The 25754-nt window shown below is 40.5% G+C and overlaps 2 protein-coding genes across 3 annotated transcripts in view; one reads left to right on the forward strand and one right to left on the reverse strand.

The window, feature by feature from the left end:
* The window catches only part of LOC142344367 (uncharacterized), an 83364-nt gene extending 70169 nt beyond the window's left edge, over nt 1–13195 (forward strand). Inside the window, exon 4 of one of the 2 annotated variants that reach the window (XM_075395959.1) lies at nt 13065–13169. In XM_075395959.1, coding sequence (XP_075252074.1) covers nt 13065–13128 — 64 coding nt within the window. In that variant the 3' untranslated portion in view covers nt 13129–13169. Of the gene's footprint in view, nt 1–13064 lie in introns of both variants that reach the window. The other variant, XM_075395960.1, reaches the window with a different exon arrangement.
* On the reverse strand, nt 12565–24157 carry LOC142344366 (uncharacterized). The gene is made up of 4 exons (XM_075395958.1): nt 23082–24157; nt 22454–22815; nt 21818–21959; nt 12565–15079 (listed from the first exon to the last, which is right to left on the reverse strand). Exons 1-4 carry the CDS (start codon nt 24100–24102, stop codon nt 14409–14411), a joined length of 2196 nt encoding a protein of 731 aa, XP_075252073.1. The 5' UTR covers nt 24103–24157; the 3' UTR covers nt 12565–14408.
* Between the last annotated feature and the right edge of the window lie 1597 nt (nt 24158–25754).

Raw genomic sequence — 25754 nt, forward strand, 5'->3', positions numbered from 1 at the left:
AACCCGAACAAGCCGGGAAAGGTCCGTAGGGTACTAAACAGAGCAGCTAAATTCCACGGCTTATCTCTTAACAAGTCGTTACTCACCGGACCTGACTTACTGCAAAACCTAATCTATGTACTCCTACGGTTCAGACAACATCCATTTGCCGTATCCGCCGACATCGAGGGAATGTTCCTCCAAGTTGGAGTTTCACCATTATCAGCCATCATTGCGCTTTTTGTGGCGGGAGGACCCCACATCAAATGTTGTGGTACACCAGTATAAACGCCACATCTTTGGGGCACAAGATTTGCCCACCTGCGCCAACTACGCACTTCAACGCACGGCAAGTTATAATGCTAATGAGTACCCAGAAGCTGCAAAAGCCGTCCTTGAGAACTTCTACATGGACGATTACTTAGACTCAGTGGAATCCTCCGAGAAGGCCCTCATTTGGTCGAAGGAATTGGTACATCTTCTCCATCTAGGTGGGTTCAAGCTTACTAATTTTGTAAGCAATGTACCAGATCTGGCTGACCGAATTGATGGGTCAGCTCAATCCACTGAACCGAAGGTCATCATTTCATCCAAGGAGGAATCAATGCACGTGCTTGGGCTTAAGTGGGATCACAACAACGATACTCTGGTTGTGAGTAGAGGTACTAACAGCACCATCACAAAAAGTCTAACACAGCGCTTGGTTTTAAGTCTAGTGTCAAAGGTCTACGACCCAATTGGTCTTGTCGCACCGTTTACTGTTGGTGCTCGTTTAATCTTGAAAGACATCTGGCGTGTCAATGGACAAAGTTGGGATAAAGAGTTGCCTAAAGACACAGTTGACAGATTCCTTGCCTGGTGTGTGGAACTGCCGCGGTTAGCTGACTTCACTATACCGAGAAGTTATTTTCAGGACCATTCCAACATCTTGAACTCCACATGTTTGGTGACAGCCCGCAAGAGGTATTCAGTGCAGTAGGTTTTCTTAAGGCTCAAGTAACTGGCACCTTCGGGGAGTTTATTACAGAGCTGGCGTTTGTCTTCGGCAAGGCCCGTGTCGCACCTATGAAGGTAATGACAGTTACTAAGTTGGAATTACAAGCCACTCTTCTTGCTGCCCGTTTAAAAAGGGAAATCTGTCAATCATTAGCGGTTACTGTGGACAAAGTCATTATGTGGACAGATAGTACCATCGTCTTGCAGTGGATAAACTCAACAAACAAACACCCCATCTTCATTGCAAATCGTGTTAGTGAAATCCTGGAGAACACCAGCGTTGACCAATGGAACCACGTCGCCACTTGTGATAATCCGGCAGATGCTGGCACGCGTGGTATGTCCGATGAAGTTTTGCAATCATGTAGCTGGGTGAGGGGTCCTGACTTCTTGAGAACTAAGCAATTCCCTTTTGTACCAAATACTGACGTCGTTGATAACATCAAGCTCGGCGTTGTAACTAAGGAACAAGATGATGACTCCATCTCATCTCCGTAACCAAGCCCCCTAAGGAACAAAGCACTAATCTAATCCCGTTTGATAAGTTCAGTTCTTATCAAAAACTACTTCGTGTCACCGCATTTCTGCGCCGTCTTTTACCATCTCATGAAAGTTACCGTACCGTAGACGGCAGCATAGCCGACCCTGTTGAGCTTGACGAAGCCGAGCGACATCTCCAGTACTTGGTTCAGGGAGAGTCCATTAAAATTGAAAGAAAGGATCTTCTGGACAACAAATCCGTTAAGAAGAACAGCCGCTTTGCTCAGTTTACTTCGTTTATTGGGCCTCATGGTCTCATCCGTTTTTTTGGTCGACTCCGACGGCTAGTGGAAATTGACTTTGACACTAAGCATCCTATCATGCTGGATGCGCGTCATACTTTTGTTAAACTGTTTCTGCGGCATACTCATTTGAAGAACCATCATCAGGGCGTCGATTACTTAAGGTCAAAGGTACAGGAACGTTATGCCATCCTAAAACTACGTTCCACACTGCGTTCCATCAAATCAAACTGCGTCTTGTGTAGAAAGTTCCGTGCAGCAACCATTCAACCTATCATGGCAGAACTCCCAAAGGAGAGACTCGCATACCAGTCTCCTTCCTTTACCAACACCGGGGTTGATTACTTCGGCCCATTCTACGTCACAGTTCGTCGGACTACCGAGAAGAGGTGGGGATTTCTCTTCACTTGTCTCACTACTCGTGCTGTCCATGTTGAAGTTGTCCCGTCCATGGACACTAGTTCCTGTATAATGGGAGTGGAGCGGTTCGGCTCCCGTCGGGGTGCTCCTGCTATGATTTGGTCGGATAATGGTACGAACTTCATTGGAGCGGAGAAAGAGCTCCGTGAATGTATAGAAAAATGGAAAACGCTTAACATCGCCACCGAACTTGCACATAAGGGCATTAAGTGGAGGTTCAATCCACCCAGTGCACCACACCAAGGTGGCATCTGGGAGAGGTTGGTCCGTAGTTTTAAGAGGGTAGTGTACACCATCCTCGGTACACGCCGCCTAACAGATGAGGTGTTGAACACTACTTTTTGTCTTGTTGAACACGCACGTCCGTTAACGCCCGTAAGCGCCGACCCGTCCGACCTAGGCGCAATAACACCTAACCATTTCCTACTCGGTAACCAAGCAACCAGAATTCCGTCTACCGTTGGCGTCGACGAGTTCGATCATCGTAAGCGGTACGCCCGGGCACAGTCCTACGCCAATGCAATTTGGGCAGGTTGGATTAAGGAGTACGTACCTGCGTTGAACCGTAGATCTAAGTGGCAGACGACTGCCGAGCAGCACCTCAAGATCGGTGATTTAGTTTGGATCGTTGAAGAAAGTAACCCTAGGGGTTACTATCTAACTGCTCGGAGTGAAGAACTCCGTTACGGCTCCGACAACGTCGCCCGTTCCGCCGTCGTACGCACGTCATTCGGATCGCTCGTCCGCCCACTCGTTAAGCTTGTACCGATCCTTCCGACATTTTCTTCCGGGCCGGAGGATGTTACCGCATAAATGAGCAACGCTATTTAAACAAAGGTAGAAAAGTATATTACGTAATCTCTTAACCATGTAAGCCTTACCAAAAGAGAATGCACGCAAAATCTCTTCTAATTTACGTAGAAAGGTTGGAAAAAAGTTCGTTTAACATAATTTTTGTTGAGCCTAATGATATACTAAATCGATTGCGCTCTTTTTAGCCTTAAAATTTTTATGTTTCAAAAAGTATCGGTGATCAATCTGAGCCGAAAATCGGCTCAGACAAAATACCTGCTAACGAAAACTGATAGATTTGCCGGGCCACTACGATTTGCTTTTTCGCCTTGATGATGCTACAAAACAGATGCTTAAACGTTGCGTTATAACTTTTGCCTTGATGTGAAATAGAACCGTTGATCAGAGAAAACTTTCCGTTGAACCTTGCCTTTGTACAGTACGTTGCTTACAGTAACCTTTACGTAAATTTGCTCAATTTCTAATTGATTATTCAATTAAACGATGTGTCGATAGAGTGTTTCCACCGATAGAGTGTGTTCAACTGGTTCTCCTTTAAGTTGTTTTTGGGTTAGAAAAGTATAACGATCGAAAGCTCTCTGCTTGGTGAAGACGTTATCCAAACTCTCCCAAAGGTCCTTTGTATTGATCAATCTGAATAGTTAGTTCTTGAGAACCAAATTTCCGACGGCCCTCCTTCCCAAGACTAATATAGGTGATTGAGACAGCTTTGGTGTCGCAGAATTTTCATGGTCTATCGCCACACAGTATACCCGCCGCTTCAATCTTCTGACACTTGTTGAGCCACGCATTCTTGAGTTGTTCATTTCTAATTCTGCGGTCTCTTTCGCTTTGAGCGGTGCTGATCTCTATATCTACTTCATAGAAAGGTTCTGAAGGAAAAGTAACCTTATCTGGTTGTGCTTCTCGTAGGATATCGATAAAAATACCCTCTTTAGCAAGTATGGCTAGCTTCAAAATTATACTCCAACGTTCTCATCTCAACGAGGGTTCCAATGTTGGTCGTTCCCAAAAGGGCTCTATTCCCAAGAGAGCACGTTATTTAGTTGCTGACTGCGCGATGTGATATCTCCTTCTACGGAGATCTGTATCTGAGCCGCGAATAAATAGAGAATTAGTCAAGTTTTATTTGAGGGGCGAATCCAATTATTTTGTGAAGTGTAGAAATACAGCTTTCAATTATACTGAGCGATAGTGTTGCGATTGCGATACTATTTCAAGACGTGGAATTCCACCTCGAATGAGAACAACTAAATTTCAGAAATAAAGCGATGAGAATGAAAGGTACTTTTTAGTAATAAGTGCGAAAGTGTGATCATACTGAAAACTTGACTTTACTGTCGGCGGTAAAGTTCTACCTATGTGAATACATATATGAGTAAACATTTAACTTAACCAACCCAAGGACAACTAATAATTAAGTACGCTTTGTAGGTTATGGTACAACCCTACCACATAGGGGATAGGAGGTGATAACCGGTGACCAGCAGTCCCGATCGGGAACTCGCGTGATCTGCCAACGATGTGGGCAGGAAGGACACTGCAGCCGCGGATGTGCAAAATGAAAGCACGAAGTGAAAGAAGATCAACGTAAGAACTGAAAAAAACTTACTGAACTTTAATATTCAAAAATCTATGATAATGAACAGATCAAGAACTTGCTATAACAACTCTATTTGTAATTATAATATGCTTTCACTTTATTAAGGCAATTCTTTAATTTCTCTTACTTATAAACGTTTAAGAGAATAGTCTGGTCCGAGTGGGTGGCGTAGAAAAGGGAATTTCTACTTAAATATCTAAGAAAAATAATAATACTAGCGAAATGTTGGCAAATAATAATACTAGCGAAATGTTGGCAAATAATACTAGCGAAATGTTGGCTAATGTTGCATATTTTCTCAGGCGTTTTAATTCACATTAGAGGGAAAACGAAATGACTAATAAAGATTTTTTATAGGTGGTATGAAACAAAGGCAGTTTGGGTTCCAATTGAAATTCACTTAACAAAAAAATTGTTTTAGTGCTCTTTGATAAATTTTCCAAAAAACAGTAACAAATAACACTACTATTTTTCATGCTTTTATACGGATAAATCTATTTGGAGCAGAAACCTTTCATGATGTTCATTTTTTGCATTGTAATATTTACAACTGGAAAACAACTTCAAACAACTCTGATTGGAAAAAATAGCGCTTATGTTCTAACAGGCTCCGATTCCTCTGAAAAATTCCTATAAAACAGTTGACATCGTGCAATCTTTTCCAAGACAGCTATAAGTGGAACTCCAAAAAACCTTTCAGTTTACAGCAGTCCTTCAATAGGTAGAGCAAAAGACTTGGTTCAACTCAATGCTCTGCAACAATCAGGAACTGAGCCCACTACAGCGCCACTTTGATGATTTAGTCTCCTCCATAAGGACGGAGTATGACAGAGCAGAAAGGAGAAAAGAAACCAAAGAAACCATACAGATATAATACAGCGTCACAGGCGATCGCCTCACTTGTTTGCGATAGGCTCAGCAACTGCTGTAGCATTGGAGCCGTTGTTAGAGAAAGCCGACTGCAGATTTCTCGCTGTGTTCGGTCTTCGCAACAGTCCTAGACAGAAGATAAAAAGGAAGGGAGACTACACAATCTCGAATCACAAACAGTTCACCTTAACGACAAAGAAAACGAATCAGTCCATATTCCAGCAAGCAGCAGCCTGAAGCTACATCAAATTACGAAACGAGAGTAAAATTACAGAAAGGACAATCGTCGGAAATTGCAATCTAATTAGTACGATTTTCAAAAAAAAATGGAAAGCATGTGAAAACAAGTACAAGCTTGTGATCACCGGAGAACGGATGTTTTTATGTTTGCTTTTCGAGCCCAGAGTGCAAGCAACAACAACACTGAATGCAAAATAGAGCGAGCCAGAAATTCAAACGCTGCACATGACAGAAAACAATTTTTTTACAATTCTGGGACTTCTAGCTAATGGGTAACAACCTGCAACACTGATACGTTTTTTGGAAATACGGAAAAAATCTAAAAGTTGAATTTCAGTGGTAAACAATAATCAATTCTCCCGAAAGACTCCTGACTATAGTACAGTTTAGCACTAGTCAAGAAAGCGTATCTCAATAACGACAGACTCCTGATCAATGTGATGACTATCGTCTAGTGGTGAGCGTATTCAGACGTCTACAAAGCAATCGGGCTACCTCAACCCATCAAAAACTTTACAACGGCAGCAACACGGAATTTGGTCTGCAACTATTTAATTGTGGCAAGATGAGGAGAAAGTTAACACAGAACTGAACAGTGAAGAGAATCTATTATGCCCGGATACGCCATAATGAAAAGTTTTTGCTCAAAAAGGAAGGAGTTGGTGAGCGCACAAGATCAGGTATGCTTAACCTCTCTACTTTACGAGCATGAGGTGCCGACATTGAGGACCTGTGGACGAGAAGTGATGGAATTGCCAATTTTGTCAACTGCATTCTACTTGGGTAACTCTATCTACTTTTCATGTGCGGCAGATGCGTAGCAGTTCCTCTACATTATGATGTACTCAAATGGAAAGAAAACCTCTAGCAGGGTGAATGATTGCAAAAGCTGCCTGGTACACCCTACAAGAACCAGAAAACTGATTTACACAACGACGGATTGATGATGTTACTTGACCCTGCAGAATGTTGAGAGCCAAGTGGTCAGCACTCGAGATAATCTTGGCGCAGTTTTTACTGTCCCAAGTGTCCCCACAAATCCTTCAACAAACCATCAGCAGATGCTGACGCTACATAGAGGTCAGATCACAGCTCCCAAGATGTGCAAACGGTGGAAATAGCACCTCAACTGGTTAAAAAAAACGGTTGATAAAATACAGACACAGTACAAATCGGACAGCAGCAAAGAACTTCGCTTCCAGTCATCCTCGGGGAACACACTATCAGAAATGGCTGGCCTTTTGCATTCACTTTATGGATTCTGGGCCTCATGATTAAGACTGTTTGGCTAGAAAGGGAGTTCTACTTGGATAACAGAAGAAGAAGATCCATGAACAGTTCGACAACTGATAAAATCAGACATGATGGAAGTGGAACTCACACGGAAGAGACTTAACCTAGTAGAAAGAATACCAATCGAGGACACTCAAGTTGACTGAAACTAGCGTACCGGAAATTTTGGTGATGGCGCTGCTTCCTAGTTATACCCTTTACTCTTAGTACATTGAATTTTATTATTCAGGAGAATAGTTTATTCCATTGGGTGGAACATAGGAACGGAAATTTGAACTGAAGCTATTTTGGGAAAAAACTAATTAATATTGACCTTGAATTATTCCCTAACATAAACGCAAAATCAAAATCTGAAACCGTACAAATATAAAAATGGCGAGAAAACCGAACTGAGGTGAACGATGGTTGCATAAGTAAATATTGATTCTGATAAAGACTATTATAGATCCACCACCAAATTCTCACCAACTAATGAAGAAGTAGAAGCACAAATGAAGACTTGAGGTATCAAATTTATAAATTAGCTTCAGAAAACTTTTCCGAAAAAGTCATTTTTCACAAAACGATTAGGAATTTTTGGACTAAACTATTGTATCCAAACATAGATAAGCAGTATACATACGGCGCAAATTCAACCATTATTTAAAACGAAGCCATTCCGAAAATCACTAAACCGTTGTGATAGTAAAAATTATGGAGTAACCTTGATTCGACAACAGATCTCTGTCGTGGTTAACAGATCTTGGGTTAACAGATCTCTGTCGCAGTACTGAAAATTGTAATATTCGGTGAGGTTGAAGTATTCAGGTAACTATACTTTTCATCAGATTAACTTTTTTCAACTATTTTTTCCTTCTGGACCTGTTTCTATAACTAAGTAGAAACAAAGCCGGTATCTTGTAAGTAGAGACTTTGCGTTTCGCTACTTGGGGTTGAAATAATACTTATACTATCTGTTCTACAAGAACCGGAACCTAGTATCAATTCATTGGATTTATCTTAGTTTGATAACTAATTAAAATAGTGATCAACCAATCAGTAATTCGGCTAGGTTTAGTAACGAAACTAGAGGACAGCAGTGAGGCCAGTACAGTTTAATAACGCTTCAAAAAAGTTCTGTTAATGATTGAACGAAGGGCTTAGTATGACCTTTTAGTCTCATTAAGAGCAGTAGATTTGGGAAGTTACTGCTCCGCCGGTAATATTTTCGGCGTTAGGATTTATTCTTGGAACACTTGTGGAATTGTGAATAGGGTAAAACTCCATTGTAAATATTCAAATTCTATATTTAGGAATCAAGTCGAAGAAGGCTAATTTATTATACTCTTATTACCCAATTGAGCAGTCCACAAACAATGCCGGCAAATTGACGGAAATTAACCGCCGTTGACCCGCTTAACGCACATTGGTATTGAAACAGAAAAAGATTCAGAGAGGGTTTTTTTCCTAAGTGTCAAAATCTTCATATTTGGTGTAAAAATTTTGTGTATTCGGTTAGATTCTAAAATAACACTATCTTCAGCTTCTAAACTGAAAGCTTTTAAGCATAATGCTAATGCCCTCTAGCAATGGCTTTAATGAACTTCGACAACCTGTTGCATTACGACTTAATGACCGGACTTTATATGTTTATCCTGTTTCTTTTGATTTCGCTCTTTTGACTTTTACCGTAATCACTACATTACGTAATTCAATACGTGAAGGAATTTAAAATCCATGCAGTTGAAACAGTGAGTGAAGTAAGTCAGAAGTCGAGCGTGAAAACCGTGACTTACGTAAAACGGAGAACTTGATCAAAAGGTAAAGCGAATTTAAAAAAAGGAGAGCACCTAAATAATAGCCGTTGAGAGACTGACGGCGGCTATAAAAAAATTTTCCAGATCTATAATACAAATAATGAAAACTTGAAAGCGAGACCTAAGGAAAAAACGCAAAAACAAAGAATGATTACATAATTACACAAAAATTTCCCTACTAGTTGTAACGTCCAAGGCGCAAAAAAGCGAAATTAAAGCGGAAACATTGCTGCAAAAATCAAGTCCTGCAAACTTTCAACTGTCCTTTCCCCGCAATAACACCCAACTTCTGCATAACTAATTCTATAAATTTGTTTTCAGACCGTTGCCGAAAAATTTCATATTTGAACAAAACAGAAAAGTTTCCGCAAAATTAAACTTAACTCACTAATGTTGAACAACCTTCTCAAACGACTGGTAAAGGGTTGATAGCAAGCAGCTTTTCTGAAAAACAAAAAAGATAAGGAGAAAAACCGACAAGAAACGCGAGGACAATAATTGCTTCTAAATTCGGTCACGATTAGTAAATTCGCTTTACGCAAACACGCATCAAAGATCGAAACCAATATTAAAAGGTCAAAATAGTCCACACGAACTTGCTGTAAACCTGCACAGGAAACGTCTTCTAAATCGTCAAAACGATCAACATAGCTCAAAATTCCAATGAAAAGCTTAAATTTATAAAGATCGCGAAAGCTCCCAAACGAAATACTACTTGTCAATATACGAGATTAACAACTGCCCAAAAAGTGAAAACTGAAAAACCTGCAGATGATCAATCTTGTGGCAAATGTTTTTTTTTCAAACCTCTCTTCCTCTCTCTTCTTTCTCTGGAGGACCAAAAACCTCTTTTCTCTCATTTTTCATTCTGTATTTATTCAGCAGATTGACAAGCACAACTTATCAACGTCGCGCGAATTACTCTCGAAGAACAGGCTCGCTGTTGTCTTCATTGGGAAAGCTAGCTGAAGACTTATTGACGGCGATACGGGGGCGTTGAGCACAGTGGTGAGCTCTCAAGAGTATCGTGCGTGGGTGGTTACTTTGTGGTCAAACTACTGCTTTACCTGTTCATCCTTTTGAGAAACAAAATCACATGCTCACACAAAAAGTTGGTACTGTGATCAATCACAGTTAAAAAGGACCAGTATCTCTGATAAATTTCTACATACTCCGTTGGTCAGCAAATAAACAACTAACGTTGAGCGATTTACTGTCTCAAACGACTGGGTGGCACAGTTGCTGCTTAAAAGGAGGGGGAGGGGTTCAAACTAAGAACCGCCCTTCACACTTTGCTCCAAAACAGTTTCGGTGATTCTGCGACTAGTCGGCTCACACTAGTCACTTATTTCCTTCCTGACTTTGTTTTTGACGGGGTCAGACTAAAAATTGGTCAATCGAAACGTTGCATAGAAAAACATTGCAATTAATCAAACAAACCCACAAAAATAAGATGAAATTGCCCTCGAATGATAGCGGGGCATTTAATGCTGCGTGTTGGTAGCTTTTTTATGGTTGCCTGCCTGAGAGGCATTCCGTCCCGCTTCCACCCGGATGGCAGTGTGAGAGCCCACTGAGCTTAGCCAACCTATTGTGCCGCTTCCTCGCTTATAATTGCTCTTGTTTTAGCGACAGACAATTTCGGAATGAGCGCAATTCAGAACATAGCCGGCATATTGCCGGAAAATAGCCACGATAGATGCTTGTGGCTATGACCACTAGTCCTTTAATAGACCACTACACTTTTTGGGTTAGATTCGGACTCATTTTTGAGACACAAGCTCTATAATGAGAAAGCCGTAAAAGGGCTTTTCAAAATTAATATTCGAAAACAATAACTCAAGACTCTAATCATCAAGAATTCGGGAATATATGTTTGGCACTACTTAGATACACACTATTGGGTTCAGAAGTCAATTCATTGTGTGCTAAGTCACGCAATTGCCTAAACGAAAACGCGGGACGCAGGGTAAGACGAAACAAAAATCTGTTAGACGAAGTAAAAAAAACATAACAGGACAAGTCCAGAAATACAATTCAAGAAAATAATGAAAAACTTGAAGTACTTTACATGACCAGCAGATCAATTGAACAATGCCAACCAAAACACAATAATTTCAAAAATTGAAACAAACAATAAAATAAATTTAAAATATACTTATTGCTAAAACTCTTGCGGCTTTTACCACTAAAGCAAATTATAATCCCTTTAAATATACCTTTTTCAAAAATGTGTTCAAAACCAATTTTTGTTTTTGAAATCGGCCCAGTTATATATCTGCAAGACCCGAAATAAATTCATTGGCCCTTGAAGGTCGATTAACCCAAAAATGACCAAATTTTTTTAAAAATCAATTGCAAATTTTAATGAAATGTTGCTGAAGCTCATCATATTAATAACTTCAGAATCCTTACTGTGTCTCTAGCGGCTATCCAGTAGCTCAATTCCAAGCCTTAAAAAAATCTTTGGCTCAAAGATCGATAGGCAATAATTTTTAGAAAATTCAAATTTCAAAAACAGAAATTCGGTCTATTAAAATGTTTAAAACCATTCAATTAACCCCTAGCAACTATTTATTGACATACTATCAAACGCTGGATAATGTTACCTAGCTCCTTTGGCAATGAATAAGAGACAAAAATTTCAAAATTGGAAAACCCAAATTTTATCAAAAAGTTTCTAAAATTCGAAAGGTTAAATTGTTAAACACATCCAATGAAACTAACAACCATGCAGTAACTTTTTTTTATCAAACTGGAATAGGTTTTCTGGCACTTGAGAATGAACTAATATCAAAAATTGTCGAGAACTTTAGGAAACCTTAAAAAATAGCAGATTTTAAAAAACGCTAAAATTCGAGACATTAAAATGTTGAAAACAATATCCATTGATACTAGAAACTATGCAGTGCTCTTTTCACAAACCCTAAAGGTGATTCCCTGAACCCTGAATCTGGAAAAACAAAAAATGACGAAAAATTTTCAGTATCATTTTGCGTCTGTGTTTGTAGTACCAAAACATATAGCTCATAATATGGTCATAACAAGTATTTTGTTTCGCAAAAGGCTTTCATCATTCATCAACCTTTAAAACTTCAACGTAAGCCTAATCAAAAAAAACCTCAAAAAACAAAAAAACCAAAAATTGCAACATTTTGAGCCCAAAAACTCCTAAAATGACCTTCCAACCTCAAGTTAAGACCATCCCAGCAGCTGCACCACTCAAAGCACTTGGAGGACTACTAAAGCCCACTTTGGGCCTCGAATTAAACTTAATGCCCGCTGGGCTTCACCCTTTTATCTCGTTTTGAAAGTAATTGAAAAATGTGTGAACACATCTTAAAACAGACAGTGCCCCAATACAATTCAAATGCTTTGAATTGTGAAAAAATAGGAGCGCAATATCCGGCTGGAATTGCTGACGCCGCTATTAATCATGCAAACATTAAGCAGTCAAGCACGAAGTCAGTTGACAGCTAAAAGTATCTAGCATAAAATCCCCAAAAAAATTTTTTCATAAAAAGACGTTCACAAAAATTGTTTTACACATCATTCGGAGGCAATTACAATCGGATCGTTGACATTTGGCAACCCCCCCCCCCCCCCGACTCACGTTTCATTTTTATACTGAGTTACTATTTAATGTCACGTGCTTAACTGGGGAGGGGGATCCTAAAAATGACCACCATATTCCGCTTTTGCTTCCCGCAAAGGCAATAACCCAACAATCTTGTTTTCTTGAGCTGTCGTTTCGCTGAGATTTTAAAAGAAGTTTCATTAAAAGATCAATTCAAGCGACTTCACAATCTAAATTCGCTCATTCTCTTTTCGAAAGAGAACTTGAAATAACATTTTCTGCGCCCTGTTTAATGCACACACACATATACTAATATATGGCTGGGGTTAGGTAGGAGAACGACGCATTTTGCCGTCGCTTCTGTAGTTTACACAAACACCTTTTACCTTTCTTTACAACTGTGTACAATGTGAAAGGGCCCACGCAAAGAGATAGTACATTCAGGCGAATATCAATAGTCGACTTCTTAAGAGTAGTAGTGATTAAAAATGCACCTTGGCACTTAACAGAATCTAGCTGATTAATACAGACAGCACCCACACACAATTAGGACAGCAACCTAGTTTGTACCCATCACACGCCTCGGAACTGTTTCCTCTTTCCAAGTAAAATATGTCCAAATATGTAATATTGTATCTCAAAATTGCATTAGTTTTCTTTTTCGCCAAGAGGCTTGAGAGCAAAAAATTTTCTAGGATATGGAAACAGATTCCCCGCTCCTTGCAATCGGGTCGCAAAGTCGATTTAAAGGTCAACTAGTCGCAGTATGGTGGTGGTGGGCCGATTTGCTGGATGACCGCATTGACTTACATACAAACAAACAAACAAACATCATAACAATCAAAGTGTCCTTCTTGCAGATCAGACGAGTAAAGAGAGGGAGTTTAAATAAAGAGGTAGCACAACTGCTATTTAATTATGTACATCTGTTAACCAATTTTAAATCATCAATCGTAGTCAACTGCAGAAAATAACAATCGTCTTTTTGTTTTGTTTTTTTTTCGTTGCTTTCTTACAACTACAACACTACTACTATTTGTTGAAACGCAGGGGCCAAAACTTCCAATCAAACGTCCCTACCAATTCCCTAATTTTTAAATCCCCGTTTAGAAATAACTTAACGTCTGACATATGGCATCAGGATATCTTTGGAAGTTTGGCCCTGAGAGCGAACTTCACAAACGTCTAAATCTCTGGCTTTAAAAGTTAAACAACAATCTGTTAAAGTCAAATCTGCTAATACACAACTATGTATTGCTTTTCCTAAATACCCGAGACCATGAGTTAACCAATCATCAAATGGAGCTCAAGTGAAGAGAGAGAGGGAGAGATCAAGATCAACACGATCTTATTTAGTGTTCAATTCATTAATGATGCACAATGATGACTGTTAATGTAAAGTATTCAAATGTAATGTATCAATGTAATTGTAACAATGTATGTAATATGCTAAACTGAGAGAAGCAAAAAGTAAAATGAAGTACGAACAGCCCAGCCAGTTGTAAGCTGTTATTTGGCAACTGTCATCTGACAACAAAACAGCTACTTACTAATCTAAGACAGCTGGTTAGTTAATACCATTCATAATTTCATGCCATCCATAATTATCACAGCAGCTGTGGTTATCATTGACTAGCGAAAATCAAAGTAGTAGTTGTAGTTACATAACACACTGATGACTGACTGTCGATTATGAACTTGTTTACAAACAACCACGTAATGGTTAGTAGTATTTTTCATGTACGAACTAAAGATTTCTTATTTAACGTTGTCTTCTCAACTCGAAGGCACTTAAAGAGTTCGGTGACTGCGAGATACGACACTAGTATCTGTACTAAATAAATACACATTCTGGCAAGTTTGTTACATATCAAGTTTCAATACCAATATCCGATCGCAGTTTGTCCATTTACTCATGTTATCAGTTTTACTCATGTTATGTAACTTGTCCTGGCGTGTCTGTTGTGTATTTGAGAGAGAGAGAGCGTGCATGTGTGATAGTTGGAGAGAGAGAATGTCCCGTTGCTCCTCTCTTTCTCTTACAAGAAGTAGTTCCTCTTTGTCATGTTAGACAGGTCTACTCGACAAGCCTCATCGTTGATGAAGAGGTTCTTCAATTTTCTCACACAGTCTTGGGCGCCATTCAGACTGTCGAATACCAGGAAGGTCCTGTTCTCATTCTTCTGCCAGATCATTCGAGTTGGACGCACCTTGCGATCCTGCAGAACATCTCCGAACATCTCTTCGCCACATTCCTCAGGGATGTCACCCACAAACACTGCTGGCTTCATGCTTGCAGGCACGAATTCATTCGGACGTCCTCCTTGTGGTCCACCTCTTCGCCCACCTCCCATCAAATGAGGCGGCGGCATTGGCCCATAATAGCCCTGAGGATTGCGATATCCATATCTCGATCTCATTTGTCCTGGTGGTGGATAGAAGCCACCTCCATTGAACCTTCCAGGAGGGGGCATGCCATAGGGATGCATCCACGGTGGCATATCATAGGGTGGGTATGGTCCATTGTACCTGCGGTTTCCTCCTCGACCACCACCTCCGCCGCCACCGCCTTTGTTGTTATCCTCACTTCTCTCGTTTTCAGAATTTTGTCGATTGCTCTCACTTCTTCGATTCCTTCTGTTCCGGTTTCGTCTAGGAGGCCTACCGTCCTCGGCACCACTGTTCTCTTCGCCTTTTCCGGACGTTTCTCCTAAAATCAACACTAGCTTTACACAAACGTGAACACATTTTAAAGTGTCCAGCACAATTAGCAGACATCCGCAGTGCACAACTTGACTAATCGGAGGAACATACTCGGCAGAAAATAGCCTCCATTGATTCCCATAACACCGATAGGGATTAAAATAGAAAAAAAATTGAAAATACTGATTGTGTAACATAACATTTCAAGTCCGACTTTTTGATTTCATTTCTTAGTTAGACGTACTCGTGTTTCATCAGGGGCTAGTGTTAATACCAAAAAGCATCTTAAAGTGGGATCGCGTTTCTATTTTGATTTTGTTTTTCAATAATCTGTACACTTTGAGATTGCTCTGCTGAGCAACTATTGTTTTAAAGCACTTTGAGCAAATTCAAAGAAGTGTAAAATTAGCCTAGAGAGGCTGACAACAGAGGTAAAGCTGAACGTATTCTTATTCGACGAAGTAAAAACGATAGCACCAAGACTCCGGAATCGACTCGAAGTAAACCTTAACTCACTAACAGAAGTAACACACAACTTTTTACTTCATAACATTTAGTTTCGATCAACAAACAGAGGAAACATAACCGACTAACGTCGGGCGAATTGCTCTCAAACGACCGGCGAGCGGTTGGCTCCGTCAGCAGCTAGCCACGGTTTAGTGAGGTTAGATTTAGCTTGATTCGACTTAGCAACTTTTGCTTTTCTAGCCTTGATAGTAAATAAATCAAATAAACTGATATTTTAAAAATTTGCAATATTGCAAATATTGAAAGAAAATTTTTTGTCTCTGGAGTTATGTATCGTTAAAGCTCAGAAAAGGACAAAAACATCCAAAAATTTTAAAGATAGCAAATTTAACAAAATCTTGCTAAAATTCAAGATATTAAAATCCTCAAAACCATTTTATTGTCTCAGTCTCAAGAGACTATCCAGTATCCCTATTTCAAGCTTTAAATAGTTTCACTGGCTCTTAGATCCGAAAACTTGGATCATATTTTTCCGAAAATTTGAAGAATAAATTTTATCAACAAGTTGCTAAAGCTGGAGTCATTAAAACATTGATAACCATTCCATTAACTCTAAAAACTATGCGACAGCTTATAATCAAACATGGAAAAAGTCCCTAAGGACACTGGTGCCAGAAAAAATGATAAAAAATTTTAAAAAGATTCGAAAAACTTAAAAAAATTGCAAATATTATTTAAAAATTGCTGATATGAAAATCTTGAAAAACATTCTATTACATCTAGAAGCTATGCATTAACCTATAATCAAAACCGAGATGGGGTTCTGTGGCTCTTGAGGCTGGAGAAACCCAAAAGTTGCATAAAACTGCTAAAATGCTAAAATTTTTGATATTAAATGCTGAAAACTAATCCATGGCAAGAATTTTTTTTCAGTAACTTATTATCAAACCCTTAAGGGAGATTTTCTGTTAGGTTGAAAAACCGGAATAGTGACAATGTCAAAAAAAATGAAAAATTGCAAGTTTTGTAAAAAAAAGCGAAAATTCGTGTTGAAAACATCCCACTACCTTAAACAATACAGTAACATATAGCCAAAACCTAGAAGAGGTTCCTCGGCTCTTGAGGCTGAGGAAACCTAAATACCGATAAATAATTTCGAAAAACTTACAAAAACCAAAAAAATGCCAAAATTTGTCATGTTAAAAAAAGAAATCTATTCAGTGGCAAGTAAAATTTTTTCAGTAACTTAATATCAAACCCTTAAGTACTTATTCTGCCCCTGCGTCTGGAAAAAAGTGGATAATGAAAAATACATGTCAAAAACAAATTGCAGAAAAAGTTTGCACATTTTGAAAAAGTGCGCAACGGCGGCTGATGGGGAGGGGGCAACAGTGGGGTGGGAGCAATAGTGCGGTGGGGGGGTGGTGGTCAACAGCGGGGGTGTTTTCAACCTCTTAAGAACCGCCCTTCACACCACATGTATGTCTCTAAAGTTTGAGCTGAAAAATAGCTGAAAGGCTCTAAGACAATCCACTGTGCGCTTCTTGTTCATCTCGTTTTTGAAAACAAAAGTCAAAAGCGTCAGACGAAAAATCAGTCAAGCAAAAAAATCGCATAAAAGACAGACTGGACTAATATAATGAGTTTGAGAGCTATTAAACAAATTAGAGACACCGAAACATTTTAGATTTTAGAATCATTTCAGAATGTCTGACATAGTTAGTTTATCTTGGACAGATTATTACACCATACAAAAAACCACAAATTATACACCCCGAGAGAGGAGAAAAATCAAGCAAAAACCAAATAATTGAACAACAAAAATTGTAAACATTCTAAAAGTCTCTAAAAAAGCAAAGAGTCAAGATTCGATAATTCTTCTCAGCACACAAAAAACACCTATTAGACACCCAACCGCACTTGAACACACTTGAAATAATATAAACACAAACAGACTAATGTCGGAAGAATTTGCTCTCGAACGAAAGGCGAGGCAGTTAAATTCAGTGGCTGCGGCCTAGATAAAATTTTTGGGTGCAAAAGAGGTTGGCCATGCTGGGATTCGAACCATACACCTCCGATCCCTCACCAGAAGCACTACCCACAGGGCTATCAGACCCTTCTTTTTGCTATGCTTCAATCGATTTTAACAAGCTTTACATCGAGTGAGAGGAATAGAGATCACTCAAAAATGAAGAACGAAGGCTTGAAAGTCACTTAAGTCAAAGAATGTACCAGAAGAAAAGCACAAAAACGGTTAAACGAAAAATGTGCATAAAAAGACCAGAACCTGTACAATAATTGCTATGAAGTTTGAATTAAAAAAACAGCAGAATATAGTGAATTATCTTTTTAAAACTCTGGCCTATCAAATTCTAATTGATTTCACTTAAAAGAAAAATAAGGAAATTCAAATTGAGAATAGAACAAAAAACATAACTGACTAACGTCGGGCAAATTGCTCTCAGACGGAGGCTTCGTCAGTAGCTAGGCACGGTTTAGTGAGGCTAGCTTTAGATCACTTGAAGGGGCGTAAGGTGAGCGCAGCGGGGTGCAAAAGTGGATTAGGGGACTGATATGGGCGCGGTGGGTGGGTGGGATCAATTTCTAAGAACAGAACTGCTCATTGATTTAAGGACTCTGTTCTTTACCAGTTTATTCCTTTTCTCAATACCAGAACCTCACGAAATTTGGTCAGCCGGAAAATATCAAGACAAAAAATTGGTAGTACAAAAATCTCAAACATAACCGACTAACGTCGGGCGAATTGCTCTCAAACAGCTCTCGTCAGTAGCTAGCCATGGGGGGAACCGGGGGTGACGGGAGGCAACACTGGGTTGGGGGGGGCAACAGCGCGGTGGGGGTTGGAGGCAATAGTGGGGGTGGGGTCAACAGGGGGGGGGGGGGGGGGGGTGTCTCAACCTCTAAGAGCCGCCCTTCACACCATAAGTATGTCTCCAGAGCAGTTTGAGCTGAAACAGAGCTAAAAGGCCCTAAGAGCACTTTATGCCCGCTACCTGTTTATCCCGTTTTTGAGGACGAAAAGTCAAAAGCGTCAGACGAAAAACCGGTCAAGCAAAAAATCGCATACAAAAGACCGACAGGACTAATATAATTGCTATAACACATCAGCAGGGCTGAAAAATCATTTCGTTTGAGAAAGCTAGGCAGAGTGCTAGAAAATAGCCGCAATAGCTTTGTAGATCTGCTGTCTCAAAAAGATAACCTAAAAAAGCAGATAAAGATATTCTTTTCGTTAATTGCTCGCTTCTATTTATTAAGAACCTGCGCATCTTTTCCGCTAGCACCCCCATTAGTACATGTCTAAACACTATGAATGCATTTGAATTATTACGTTTGAATACGTGCAGACATTTAGAAAACATTAACAGAGCGGAAGCTTTCAACTTTTTTTGGCAGTGGTTTTAACGTATCAGAAACCATATTTGCAAACAATTTTCAAAATAAAAGCAGTAGATCTCATTAAAAAGCCCTAACTCCAAAAAAATTCAAAATGAACGAGTTTTTGGGATCTACTACTTTCATTTTCTTGAAAATTATTGCAAATATGGTTGATGATATATTAAAACCAGAAATTAGTTATGAAAATAAACTTTTCAGAAGGGAGACAAACATTAATTTTTGGGTTGTGCCTAAAATCCCCAGTGTTTTTAGATCTTTTTTGTGCCCCTTCCCCCCTCCTAGCACGTCATGCTTCCCCCAGTTAGAGAGCACGTGCCATTACATAGTAAATCATTATGTTAAAATACGGCACATGCGTCTGCGGGGTGCATATATTATGCACCCACTTAGCTTAGGGGGACCAAGAAGGGAAAAGATCCGTGTTTTCTATGTACGTGTTATATAATTTTTCGTGTGTACAGAATAGCACGTGCTCCTGACCGGGTGAAGTGCTTACTACGCTGGGGTCCAAAACATTTTTTTACAGATTGTCTGACATAGTCAGTTTATCTTGGACAGATTATTACACCATACAAAAAACCACAAATTATACACCCCGAGAGAGGAGAAAAATCAAGCAGAAACCAAATAATTGAAAAACAAAATTTGTTAACATTCTAAAAGTCTCTAAAAAAGCAAAGAGTCAAGATTCGATAATTCTTCTCAACACACAAAAAACACCTATTAGACACACAACCGCACTTATAAAATAAAAACAAACAGACTAATGTCGGAAGAATTTGCTCTCGAACGAAAGGCGAGGCAGTTAAATTCAGTGGCGGCAGCCTAGATAAAATTTTTGGGTGCAAAAGAGGTTGACCACGCCGGGATTCGAATCATGCACCTCCGATCCCTCGCCAGAGGCTCTACCCACAGGGCTATCAGACCCTTCTTTTTGCTATGCTGCAATCAATTTTAACAAGCTTTACTTCGGAGTGAGAGGAATAGAGATCACTCAAAAATGAAGAACGAAAGCTTGAAAGTCACTTAAGTCAAAGAATGTACCAGAATAAAAGCACAAAAACGGTCAAGCGAAAAATGTGCATAAAAAGACCAGAACCTGTACAATAATTGCTACGAACTTTGAATTTTAAAAAAATGCAGAATATAGTGAATTATCTTTTTAAAAATCTGGCCTATCAAATCCTAATTGATTTCACTTACAAGAAAATTAAGGAAACTCAAATTGAGAATAGAACAAAAAACATAACCGACTAACGTCGGGCGGATTGCTCTCAGACGGAGGGCAAGCAGCTGGCTTCGTCAGTAGCTAGGCACGGTTTAGTGAGGCTAGCTTTAGATCACTTGAAGGGGCGTAAGGTGAGCGCAGCGGGGGTGCAAAAGTGGATTAGGGGACTGATATGGGCGCGGTGGGTGGGTGTGATCAATTTCTAAGAACAGAACTGCTCATTGATTTAATGACGTCGTTCTTTACCAGTTTATCCCTTTTCTCAATACCAGAACTCACGAAACTTGGTCAGCCGGAAAAAATCAGACAAAAAATTGGTAGTACAAAAAATCTCAAACATAACCGACTAACGTCGGGCGAATTGCTCTCAAACGACCGGCGAGCGGTTGGCTTCGTCAGTAGCTAGCAATCGGGGGCACCGGGGCTGATGGGAGGCAACACTGGGTTGGGGGGGGGGGGCAACAGCGCGGTGGGGGTTGGAGGCAATAGTGGGGGTGGGGGGTCAACAAGGGGGGGGGGGGTGTCTCAACCTCTAAAAACCGCCCTTCACACCATAAGTATAAGTCTCCAGAACAGTTTGAGCTGAAACAGAGCTGAAAGGCCATAAGAGCACTTAATGCCCGCTACCTGTTTATCCCGTTTTTGAGGACAAAAAGTCAAAAGCGTCAGACAAAAAACCGGTCAAGCGAAAAATCGCATAAAAAAGACCGACAGGACTAATAAAATTGCTAAAACACATCAGCAGGGCTAAAATAATCATTTCGTTTGAGATTGCTAGGCAGAGTGCTAGAAAATAGCCGCAATAGCTTTGTAGATCTGCTGTCTCAAAAAGATAACTTAAAAAAGCAGATAAAGATATTCTTTTCGTTAATTGCTCGCTTCTATTTATTAAGAACCTGCGCATCTTTTCCGCTAGCACCCCCATTAGTACATGTCTAAACACTATGAATGCATTTGAATTATTACGTTTGAATACGTGCAGACATTTAGAAAACATTAACAGAGCGGAAGGTTTCAACTTTTTTGGCAGTGGTTTTAACGTATCAGCAACCATATTTGCAAACAATTTTCAAAATAAAAGCAGTAGATCTCATTAAAAAGCCCTAACTCCAAAAAAATTCAAAATGAACAAGTTTTTGGGATCTACTACTTTCATTTTCTTGAAAATTATTGCAAATATGGTTGTTGATATATTAAAACCAGAAATTAGTTATGAAAATAAACTTTTCAGAAGGGAGACAAACATTAATTTTTGGGTTGTGCCTAAAATCCCCAGTGTTTTTAGATCTTTTTTGTTTGTGCCCCCTCCCCCCTCCCAGTAAGTCATGCTCCCCCCCCCCCCCCCAGTTAGAGAGCACGTGCCATTACATAGTAAATCATTATGTTAAAATACGGCACATGCGTCTGGGGGTGCAAATATTATGCACCCACTTAGCTTAGGGGGAGCACGAAGGGAAAAGATCTGTGTTTTCTATGTACGTGTTATATAATTTTTACTGTGTACAGAATAGCGCGTGCTCCTGACGGGGTGAAGTGCCTACTACGCTGGGGTCCAAAATAGACTAGATCGCAATAGGACTCATTTTCGAACCGCTGTGCTTTGCTACCCTCGCAATAATAACGAACCTCCTTCTGTGTCATTCTGCTCATTGGCATTCCTCCTCGAGTCCTCCCTTTTCCTCATTGATTTCTCTCTCTTCTGATTTTTCCTTTGGCGCACTTTCTTCGCAATACTCGCGGCTGCGTCCCCACTTCCAGCGGCCGAGGCCTAAAGTTATGGAATGATTTAACTTGTATACAGCACGCCTTAACAGGTTCTACTACTCGTTTCCGTAACAAGACCTTCATTTGTTAAAATTTGCCTTCAGTCAACTTAATTTGCGTGATCGTAACTTATCACTGACCAAAAGTTCACACAAAATGCCGAAAGAATCCAGTGCCAATTGTCAAAATGCCAGAACTTCCCATATACATAGGTAGAAGTAGACTTCCAAGAACTTTTGTCATTTTAAACTTGCAAGCTGAGTGTGTTTTAGGTTGCGCGACTCTGCAGAAGTCACTTTGAAATTCTGGCTTCACATCTCGAACAACAAGGCTATTTTCCATAAACGCCAGAAGTTCTCAGTGACTTCAAGCAGAGTGGTTAGTCAAGAAAACTTGACCACAGAATCCCTTTCCTCCAACTATTCGTTCCCCGATACAAGCTGATCATTTTCTACAAGGTGAAAAGGAAGCAATTCCACACAAATCAGTTGAATCTACCTTTGTGGTTTCGTCAATTGCATCGTCCTCGGTCGCTGACTTCTCTCTCCTCCTTTCCCTCTGGAAGCTCCGTCGCTTCTTGTAGTGTCTATTGTTCCTCGACTCAGACAGGGGTGCTCCATTGCGTGGGCGGCGTCTGAATCGGCGGTCGTTGAAAGAGCGACTGGATCGTCTAGCCTGGTTGGTTTGGCAGCTCTTGTCAATTTCATTATCATCCTTGATGTAGCTAACAGACTCCGGGTTCTGTCCTAATTTGGGAGCCAGCGTCACATCCACACCTTTGGCTTCCTCTTTCTCCTTCAGAAGCTTCAGCACTGGAACTTTCTCAAACTTCCGCTCCGTCAGCTTTGACCAAATTATACCTAGAGCAAATTAATGGGTTATGCATTAAATGGATGATAACCCTTCCACAGTTATTTTTGGTCCTGATACCAAGATTACAAGAAACGGTGATAAAGCTACGCAGAATCAACACAAATGATTTCAACGTTTTACCAGCAAATCACTAAACGAGTCAATGTCTGTACATATGTACATGCGTATTTTATAGCTATATAATCTTAAGCCATTTTACCGCATATATCACGGAGTTATTCTCGAATGATGCCGAGAAGAACCGAGAACTCACCAGCCGGCTTCTTGAGAGGGGTCTCGACCATGAGCGTCTGAGTTGGCGAAACAATGATATCCACCGGCAGATCATACTCTTGGAATATCTCCTCCGGCAGGTCATCTTTGATTTGGCAGTCGTGTACACACGTAATAACACAGGTGTCTCCCTTGACCGCTCCCATAGCCATCATCATACCCCACTCGAGGTCGGCAAATCCCTCTCCCTTACCCAGACGCCGTCCCTTGCGGCTAACAACAGAGCAACCCATGATCACCAGATCTACCTGGACTTGGTCGTCCAGGCCCACCGGAGTGCTGAATGTCCTCACTCCCTCGCTTGTTGCACAAAGAGCCACCTGCTCGTCAGTCGCATCTTGAGGCGGGTTGATTTTATTAAAGAGACCCGAGGCCAACCGTGAACTGGGCACCAACAACGTTTTCCCTTCCTTCAATGCAAAGTACCTCAACTTTTGTTGTGGTCTGTCGGGCCCGATTACCACCGTCTTTGCCTCTTTGAACTGCTGCATCTCGGCGACAGATTCACACGCAAGGTCAGCATCCTTGAAATTGGGGATCCGTTTTGTGACTGGTCGTGGAGACGCAGCGATGTTGTTCTTCTCCATGTAGATCCACGTATCGTAGCGGAAAGTCGACTTGGTCGGGGTTTTAGGCTCCCGGGGAGTTCCGTCCACTTGTAAAAACGTCGACCGCTGGAACGGGATGGTACATTGGGTCTTCTTCGTAGTATCGTCAACAGCCTCAACGTCTAACAACGACATTGGATCTGCTAGAAGTGCAGCAGTCTTAGCCGAAGGTTGGCGTCGTCTCCGTCCACTTGCACCTTTGGCTGCATCAGCAGGCGAGCTCTTCTGCGAGTCAGACGAGGGGTGGGCCACATCTGCATCACTTGTCACATGTTCCGCGGGCGTCGATCCGTTCTCTACGACGGTTGCTGGCGCTCCCGCAGACTCCGCTGTACCTTCAGCACCAGCGGTGGCCGTATCTTGAGGACCTTGTCCTTCAGTAGTCTGGGCCATTTCAACAACTATAACAGCAATTTCACTTGAAGAATTCTTGAGCAAATTGATTTTTTAGGAAATCAAAACGTGAATGAGTCACTTTTTCCCGCAGGATTTTTACCTCAAAACGAACAACAGATGAACAGATTTGAAACTCGTGACTCTTGAAAAAATTCTCAAATGGTTGAATCGAGTTAAGAGAAAGAAAGAAGTCAAAGAGAACAAGATGTTGGAAAAAAATTACTTCATTTTGTGTCGAACATACAAAATTGAATCAAATAGATAGTCTAAATTCAACATAATTTAAAACAGCTGATTCAAAATAAAAGCTCAAAGGGATAGTATTAGCACGGGTAGATCTTCACAACTCGCAACGACGGTGTAAGACGATAACAATGATAAGACGAAACTGAATATTAAAAGTCAAGCCAAAACTAAAGCTAGCTTTGGCCCTCCATCATTGTCATGTGCTTAAGAAACTTAGAAACATTTTCCATTTCATAAGGCGTCACCTGCTTATGAAAAAACACATTTAAGAGGTGGGGGTTAAATTGGTGCGGGTCAACGCGTCCCTGCAGGCGTGTTGATCTTTTTTTTATCAAACCGATAAATTGCGTGCGAAGATAACTTCTTTACTCATCAGACATGAAGATTACCGTAAAAGAAAACTTTGCCAAAATTTTCGAACAAGTCAAAAATTTGATTGAAAAGACAGTCTATACCCAATTTCTTTCCAACCTCTAAAAATTACCGTTTGATATACTCCATTTCCACAATAAAAATTGCACAATTTCACGCACAGCAAAAGCCGCCAATCTGAATGAATCATGAATTTTTCCTACAGACCAAATTATTTTTAATTGCTCTCAACCGAAGTTTGTAGCAATTATATTAGAACTGTCGGTCTTTTTTAATGCGATTTTTCTCTTGGCCAAATTTTCGCCTGACGCATTTGACTTTGCTTCCTCAAAAACGGGATAACAAGTAGCGCCCAGCGGGCATTAAGTGCTCTTAGAGCCATTCAGCTAGTCTTCAAGTATGCGATTCGCATAATCTGTTTTGGAGACTTCTACTTATGGTGCGAAGGGCGGTTCTTCGAGAGTGACGCCCTCCCAGCTGTTGCCAAGCCATCAGCCCCGCTGCAACCCCCACCCCAGCTGCGCTCACTTACGCCCCTTCAATTAAGCGAAATATGGCCTCACTAAACCGTGCCTAGCTACTGACGAAGCCAACAGCTCGCAGGTCGTTTAGGAGCAATTTGCCAGACGTTAGGCGATTATGTTTTCTACAATCAGCCCTGTCGGTTTTCAATACAAAAATAGCAAAGACAAACATAGATCACCCCACAATCAACTAAAGTCTCCTTACCTGGGCTGCCCACCCAGAGTATTTCAATACTGAACCTGCCTATTTCAACAAACTTGAAAACCCAGTAGAAACATCATAATTTCAGCAAAACAGTTGGTCATAGTTACCGAGTAAATAGCAAAATGAGCAACGCTCTATTTGAATGAAATGAGCAATCTATCCAGCAACAAAGAATGCGTCATTTTCTTAACCATGTAAGCCTTATATCCGTTCTATTATGCGCAGAGGGCTCAGAAAAACTTGGTTTAACCTAACTTTTGTTGAACCTTCTAATATACTAAACCGATTGCTCTCGTTTTAGG

This window comes from Convolutriloba macropyga, chromosome 8 (assembly GCF_964194025.1).
Source record: "Convolutriloba macropyga chromosome 8, txConMacr16.3, whole genome shotgun sequence".
NCBI classification, from domain to species: Eukaryota; Metazoa; Xenacoelomorpha; order Acoela; family Convolutidae; genus Convolutriloba; species Convolutriloba macropyga.